Source organism: Armigeres subalbatus, chromosome 1 (assembly GCF_024139115.2).
Source record: "Armigeres subalbatus isolate Guangzhou_Male chromosome 1, GZ_Asu_2, whole genome shotgun sequence".
NCBI classification, from domain to species: domain Eukaryota; kingdom Metazoa; phylum Arthropoda; class Insecta; order Diptera; family Culicidae; genus Armigeres; species Armigeres subalbatus.
The window spans coordinates 227,344,640-227,352,979 of NC_085139.1; the positions used below are offsets into that span (position 1 = coordinate 227,344,640).

At 37.0% G+C, this 8,340-nt stretch overlaps 1 protein-coding gene across 1 annotated transcript; it reads right to left on the bottom strand.

Annotated features, from left to right (window-relative positions):
- Nucleotides 1-6,768: 6,768 nt before the first annotated feature.
- LOC134207057 (uncharacterized) lies at nt 6,769-7,903 on the bottom strand. The gene is made up of 3 exons (XM_062682785.1): nt 7,644-7,903; nt 7,117-7,579; nt 6,769-6,833 (listed from the first exon to the last, which is right to left on the bottom strand). Exons 1-3 carry the CDS (start codon nt 7,851-7,853, stop codon nt 6,769-6,771), a joined length of 738 nt encoding a protein of 245 aa, XP_062538769.1. The 5' UTR covers nt 7,854-7,903.
- Nucleotides 7,904-8,340: the final 437 nt, after the last annotated feature.

Below are 8,340 nucleotides of genomic sequence, written 5' to 3' on the forward strand. Positions count from 1 at the left end.
TTCTTCTTTCTTCTTCCTTTTTTCCCTTTCTTCAATATTCTTCTTCCTTCCATTTTTTTTTATTTTCCTTACTTTATTTTCTCCACACTTATTCCTTCTCTCTTCTTCTTACTTCCTTCTTATTTCGTTCTCCGTCTTTTTCTTCTTCCTTCTTCCTTCTTCCTTCCTCTTATTACTTCTGCCTTCTTCCTTCCTCCTTTTTCCTTCTTCCTTTTTTTCTACCTTCTTCCATCTTCCTTCTTCCTTCTTTTCTCTTTCATTCCTGCTTTCTTTCTTTCTTCTTCCTTGTACATTTTTCCTTTATTTTTTCCCTTCTTTCTTCCCTCTTCTGTTTATTGTTTTTATCTTTGCTTCTTCTTCTTTTTTCTTTCTTCCTTCTTCCTTTTTCTCACTTCACACATTTGATAAGGAAACATATTTCAACTATTCTCCTGTTCTCTAAAATTATTTTCTTAACTTATTTATTTATTTCACTGGGTTTTCTTCCTTCCTTCTTCTTTCTTTCTTTTTTTCTTTCGAATTCTTCTTTCTTCGTCTTCTTTTTTCGTCGTATTCTTTCTTCATTCTTCCTTTGCCCTTTCTCATTCCTCCTGTTTCCTTCTCCTTCTTCCTTTCTTCCTCTTTTTCATCTTCGTACTTTCTTCTTCCTTCTTTTTTTATACTTCCTACTATATTCTTTCAATCTTCTTCCTTCTACCCTTCTATTTTTCTCCTTCCCCCTTCATTCTTAGTTCTTTTTTTTTCATTTCTCCTTCTTCTGCTCTCTCCTTCCTTCTTTTTTTTCTTCCGTCTCATTCTTCTTTCTTTCTTTCTTCTTCTTCCTTCTTTTTCCTTCTTCATTCTTCCTTCTTCCTTCCTCTTTATTTCTTCGTATTTCTTTTTTACCTTTCTTTCGTCTCTCCTCCTTCCTTTTTCCTCCTTCCTCCTCTCTCCTTCCTTCTTCTTTCCTTCACTCCTCTTCCTCCTTCTTCCGTCTTCTTTCTCTTTCATCCTTATTTCTTCTTCCTTTTTCATTCGTGCCTCTTACTTCTTCCACCATTTTTTTCTTCAACTGGTTTCTTTTTTCTTCTTCCGTTTTCCTTCTGCTTCTTCCTTCTCCCTTCTTAAAACCTTTTTCCTCTACAATTCTTCTCTCTTCTTCCTTCTTTCTCATTCCTTCCTTCCTTCTTTATTCTTTCTTCTTCCTTCTTCCTTCTTTCTTCTTTCTTATTTTTTTCCTTATCTCTTCGTCAATCTTCCTTCTTCTTTTTATCATTTTTCCTTCTTTCTTTTTCCTTCATCCTTCTTTTTTCTTCCTCTTTCCTTCTCCCTTCTTCCTTCTTCTCTCTACCTTTTAGTTCTTTTTCTCCTTTTTCCATCTTCCTGCTTCTTTCTTCCTTTTTTTCTTCCTTCCTCTTCATTCCTTCGTTTTTTTCTTTTTCTACCTTCCTGCTTCTCCCTTTCTTCTTCTTTCTTCCTTGCCTATTTTTCCTTCTTCCTTGTTTTTCTTCCTTCTTCCTGCTTTCTCTTTCCTTCTTCATTTTTTCTTTTTCCTTGTTCTTTCCTTGTTCGTTTTTCTTCTTTCTTACGTCTTTCTTCTTCCTTCTTTTCTCTTTCTTCTTCCTGCTTCCTTTTTCTTTCTTCCTATTTACGTTCCTATTCTTCCCTCTGTTCTCGCCTTTTTTCTCCCTTGTACATTTTCCCTTGACTTTCCTTCTTCTCTCTACCTTTTAGTTCTTTTTCTCCTTTTTCCATCTTCCTGCTTCTTTCTTCCTTTTTTTCTTCCTTCCTCTTCATTCCTTCGTTTTTTTCCTTTTTCTACCTTCCTGCTTCTCCCCTTCTTCTTCTTTCTTCCTTGGGTCTTTTTCCTTCTTCCTTCTTCCTGCTTTCTCTTTCCTTCTTCATTTTTTCTTTTCACTTCTTCTTTCCTTGTTCGTTTTTCTTCTTTCTTACGTCTTTCTTCTTCCTTCTTTTCTCTTTCTTTCTCCTGCTTCCTTTTTCTTTCTTCCTATTTACGTTCCTATTCTTCCTTCTGTTCTCGCCTTTTTTCTCCCTTGTACATTTTCCCTTTGTCCTTCTTCCTTCTTTCTGCTTATTTTTTCTGTTTCTTGTTTTCATCTTTCTTCTTGCTTTCTTCTTCCTTCTTTCCTTCCTTTTTCTCTGCTTCTAACTTTACACATTCAATAAGGAAACACACTTCTTTGGCTTCTTTGACTTATTTAACTTCTTTTACTTCTTTGACTTCTTTAACTTCTTTGACTTCTTTGACTTCTTTGACTTTTTTACTTTTTTTGACTTTTTTGACTTCTTTTACTTCTTTGATTTCCTTGACTTCTTTGACTTCTTGGACTTCTTTGTCTTCTTTGATTTCCTTGACTTCTTTGACTTCTTTAACTTCTTTAACTTCTTTGACTTCTTTGACTTTTTTGGCTTCTTTGACTTCTTTAACTTCTTTAACTTCTTTGACTTTTTTGACTTCTTTGACTTCTTTGACTTCTTTGACTTCTTTGACTTCTTTGACTTCTTTGACTTCTTTGACTTCTTTGACTTCTTTGACTTCTTTGACTTCTTTGACTTCTTTGACTTCTTTGACTTCTTTGACTTCTTTGACTTCTTTGACTTCTTTGACTTCTTTGACTTCTTTGACTTCTTTGACTTCTTTGACTTCTTTGACTTCTTTGACTTCTTTGACTTCTTTGACTTCTTTGACTTCTTTGACTTCTTTGACTTCTTTGACTTCTTTGACTTCTTTGACTTCTTTGACTTCTTTGACTTCTTTGACTTCTTTGATTTCTTTGTCTTTTTTGTTTTCTTTGACTTCTTTGACTTCTTTAACTTCTTTGACTTCTTTGACTTCTTTGACTTGTTTTAGAAATTTAAAGAAATCGAAATTTTTCTAAAATTTCTTTCTTTCTAAAAATAATCGATTTTTTATAGTTCCAAATATTTGTGAAATAAAATTCAAATCGAATCGATTACATCGATATATTTTTTTCTAATGCTACTGGAGCTTCACGTTGCACAAACCTAGCTCCGTCCATGCTCCTTGTCATATAAATCAAACACCAAAAAAGCTTCCAGCTTGAACAGCAGAAAATATTATCTCCGATGTGACTGCCGAGGAAAGGTGGAGGTACTTATCCGGCTTTTGCCTCTCATGCATGTTGCCAGAAGCTCAATCGATACCTTCTCCGCCCGAATGGAATTTTAGGCAACTTTTCCGCATGGCATTAGCATAAATTTATGTTTGCACGCATGCCACACTTGAGCTTTGGGCAAGCTTCTTAACCGGCAATGAGGATGGCGCTTGGGATGATGTGCTTTCAACTGGAATTTTGAAGGTTTCTAACTGAGAACACTTTTTTGAAGTTTTTATTAGTTCAATCAGCTGCTGGTTTTTGGAATTTTGATTTTTTAAATCCCAAAACATATTTTTTTTCTAGAAACACGAATTTACTGTGAATACAAATTCATAGGAAATTTGAGCCCACTTATGATCATGAGGCTACTTTCTGCTGCACTGTCGCCAGAAAGAGCCCGCCAGAGTTACATAGCGAAATAAGATCAAAATAGACTGATAAGAAAAACTTTACAACCTGATGCATGACAGTCGCCCCGCAGTCAACCGACGACGATGGCGACGGAAACAGCTTGCGAGTTGCAAACTGAAACTGGAATGCCAACTTTCCGAGAGCCAGACCACGATGACAGGGAACAAATCCCTAAATCCGACCAAACAATTGTGTCTGCGCGAGCGCATGTCGTCTGTCAACACGCTGAGCTGCCTTCTTCGTTAAAAGAGCGTATAATTAAAAAGCGTGCCGTGTTCATGCTTATTTATTTATTTTTCTTCAGCACGACGCCGAATGACGCTTCCTCGAATTTGTGTATTCCATTTCTCATGTGGTGAGATGCACTTTGAAGCTGAACAGGTTCAGAAAGCCAATTTCTAATTTCAGTTGGATTACTTAAGGTCAACAGCACCTTCTACTGTTAAGCATGTTAATTTTTAATCTTCGGGGCGACAAGCCGGCTGATTCGTTTTGTGAATTAATTTGGAATTACAAAGCCAAAACTAACATTCGAACTGAAACCCAAATCGCTTGACAACACGTTAAAATTATAAGGCCAAAAGCTACATCATGCTAAGCAGTGCCATCATTGCATAAGAAACACCGGTAGCAGTTTAATTAATTACGGATTGTTCTATCGCTCGCCCATCTATTTGTGCTACCCCAGACGGGTCTATGAGTGGTGGCAAAGCACCTTCGGGAAATGACTCAATTAACAGCGGAAGTCGGTCATCAACGCGTGCCGGGGCGAAATTCATCGACGACGGCTAAGAACAATTACACAATGAATTGAAATGGTTCGGTCTTTCTTCCAGTCTATCTATCTGAGTAAAGGACAATGTCGGATTCTGGTCACGTCCCATCAATGGACATCCGTACGTACGCCTACAATATCGACGAAGATGGTCATTGCTGTAAGATGCTTCTTCGGGTCGCAGGTGGGCTACCATTAAGCGCTTGTTCATTATTGTTCACTGAGTCGTTTGGGTGGGAATAATGGAAGGTGACAGCATTCAAACGTTTCTATTGTAATAGACGATTGCTGACTCGTGTAATGATGCAACTGATCAAAATTCTTCAATAAGCCAAACGAACAAGCATCGTAATACGGTGTCATTTTGTCGAACTATTTTCTGAATTTATTAAACAGTGGGAATATGTAGGTGTTAATGCCGCGTATGTCTCCCGATTCGTGTCTCCAGGCCAGGGTTCCCAGACATACAAGCAAAAATTGTTTGACTACACGATGAGATAGGAAAATAGGTCCGATAGTTGAAGTTGATTTAATAGAATTAGAATCAAAACTTATCAGAATGGGCTGTCAAAATGTATATTAATAAAATTTTCACTATGTAATGATTTTGTTTTATTTTGGCCCGTTTAACAATCCGCTTATAATTCCAAATATTTCTCACCAGTTCTTTCCAGTTTTGATTCGAACACTTTTTTCCTTTTTTCGTACACTTGTCACATCCCTTACTTAAAAGTAAGCACTTTCCCGAATTAAGGCAATGGTGAATCTGATCCTTTTTTAAAAGCAGGCGGTTGTCCGGATCAAGGTAATAGTGCATTTTGATTCCTTCTTAAAAAGTGAGGATTTGTCCGGAATATGGTAAGGGTGAATGTAATTCCTTTTCATGGAAGTAGGAGTTTGCCCAGAATAAGGCAATGTTGGATGTGATGTGAATCGTCCTTTAGATGTAGGCGTTTGCCTGAAATAAGGCAAAGGTGTATCTAATTCCGTCTTTGCAAATAGGCGTTGGCCCAGATTGAAGCAATGTTGGATTTGGTTAATCCCGTCACCCGCTTTACGGACGATAAGTCCTGCTACTTCCAGCTCCAGCTCCATTTATAGAACCTATCTGTGGATTAAAAGTTCATCCAGACTTAATCAACCAAAACACTCCCGTTTTTAGTATAACCCTTTCGGACACATCCGAGGGTAACCACACCGATTACTAAAGCGCTTTTTTGTGTTATGACATGGCAACGAAACTGATACGTCACCATCATTGCCCCTACCTGCGTCGGAGACGGATCACGGTTCACTATGGGGCGGCTCCATACAAGTAGGTGGCCGAAAATATTTTCATTTCATTTCTGCAATATTTCACACTTATATCGTAGATTATTGTCTAAAAGATGTGAAATACTTGTTTTGCAGGTCGTTATTACTTCTAAGGTCTCCAAACTCCCTGGAATACAGACCTTTGATCTCTATGGAATATATCCCTTTTATCTACGAATGTCTCATGTACACAGCAGTCTATAGATGTGTATTTTATTGCAGCGCAGACCTGTTGAGTTCAAACTAGAAAATTGTATACTGTTTTTATGTGAATTGAGTTGTACAGATGTTCTAAGGACTCCGTCAAATACAGGCCATTGCATCCACATACGTAACAGGTTGTCTTCGTAGGATTTTTCAGATTGGTTCAGGCTCTTAACCCATAAAACAAGTAAAGGGAATACAATATAAAGCTCTATTAAAGCTAAACGAACTCCATGCAATAAAAGCTTCAAGATATATAAGTATACTGCAACAACATTTATTTATTCATTATGTACATGAACATCCTCAACAAAATCATCATTTATTTCTTCAAGATCGATTAAAATATCTGCTATGGTATATTTTTCTGTACTCGAATCTGTTGTATTGCAAGAAGTTTCAGTCACTAAGAAACTTTGAACATCTACTGGATATTCCTGTTTAGATTTATTTTGAAGTCGCTTACCTAAGTTGAGGGAGCTTGTCAAAGGATCCGACGAGTTCATAGCACGAATGAAAACGTCATGTAAATTTTCTTCTCTTGAGGCTTTCCTGGCATGATGAGCCCGACTTTTTTTTAAGTGCTTGTGTTGACACTCAGCTGCTTCTTCAGCCAACATTCCAAGTGGTGCTGGTGAATGAATAATTATATCCCCAGCATGGGCAAGGACTTTATGCACCGTAGCAGGAATTTTATACCAATCATACAGCTGCAAATATAACCGGTAGGTTGCTTTACAATAACTGTCTAGCTTTTCAGGATTGATTGGCTCTTGGCAGTTTATCGCGATCAGAATGTTCCAGAACCGGTGAATTAGCTCTTCGTTGACATTTAATGCTTCACTTAACAGATTTGGATTCGAAAACGCTCGTCGACAAATGTTTCCAGTTGTACTTGATCCTGCTCCACCTTGCCTTGGCTGGTCGACTCTCACACCAAAACTATCATAAAGCCTTTTCTGTATAAGCTGTTTTCTCTTCAAGTACGCTTCCTTTACTATCTTCAATACCTGCCACTTTTTAAAATCCATTCGGTAAGATATGTGAAGAAGGCACTCGAAAAATCGCATCCATGCATGTAATGGAGATATTCCATAAATAAGTGTCCCTATCTCTGGTGTATATTCTTTTTCGAACTCCTAGTATATTTAAAAAACAAAACAGTTTTTAAAAAATTTACAAATATTTCTTGAAAAAATACTACCTCGAGGCTTGTCATTACATTTGGAGTGGCTTTACAAATTGGGCAATTTTGCATAGATGACGTACCAGTTATGTAATTTAGAACTTTACCATCCACCTTGCTCATGACAAAATCGAAGTCAACCAAAACATATTTCTCCTGCTCCAAATCGATCTTAACTGGAACTAATTCACTTAGTTCTCTCTTTATAGTGTTTTTGCAATCGATCACAACTTGCTTCGATTCCTTCACAAACTCTAGCATAATTGGTCTGCAATAACGAATACTTTGTGGGGTCAAGTTGTACCAGAAAATATGTTTACGATTACTTAGTAAATACAAATGTATTGGAGTCGTTGTCACTGAAAATACATCTGAATCATCTTGTTGATTCGTACCTGGGAATGATTGATGGTATTGCGAGTATCCCGTAGATCCGTCCATACCCCAACTACTTAAAAGGACCATTTCGACGAAGTCCTGGTTATTTTCATCCATATATTGATTGATTTCGTGTTTCAATGATTTCACTATTCGTTCTACAGTATGTTGCATTAGCGATTGTATTCTAACCTAAAAGGAAAATATGAATACATATATTATTCCATTTCAAGGGAGATGATCTATCTTTCATTACCTGTATTTTTGTTGCCGTTTTTTCGATGGAATCCAGCGGAGGAGAACATATCGCTTTCATTTTTTGTATCACTTTGTAAGTAGGAAATCTTGCAGGATTTTTTTTATGTGTTTGTTCGTACACATATTTACTCATATCACAATCGAGAAAATATTCAAAAGTTTCTTCATCGGACATCATTCCATGAGAATCACTTAGAGTAGTGTACATTCTGGAAGCGTGATCTCGGTTTTTTTAAATATGGCCTATCACTTTCACCATACTCGTATCACTTCTGTTGTAGGCAGTGTTGCATTTGAACGCGTTCAGTTTACGTTCAAAAATATTGAACTGAACCCGTGATCATAAGAACACCACGCGCGTTCCGTTCAAAAAATTGAACTCCAAGGAGGCTTTGCTTGAACACAGTATGAACTTTGTTATTCGCTCAAAGGTCTGTCAGTTCGTTCACACTACTTGAACATGATGAAACTTTATGTTCCCTGCAAGTCAAGATACTAAAAAATGTTTGAAGAAAAAGCACCCGTTACGATCTTCTGATTTTATCTACTTCATGTTTTAATACAGAAAATAAATGAATTGTGCTCCCGCACTAGCCATTGTATAGTTTCCATGCTTTGAATCTCTTACGCATTTTAGCGGTTTGTCAGTTTGATATCGGTACCACTATTAGGTTTCGGCTCGTTTCCGCATTCTA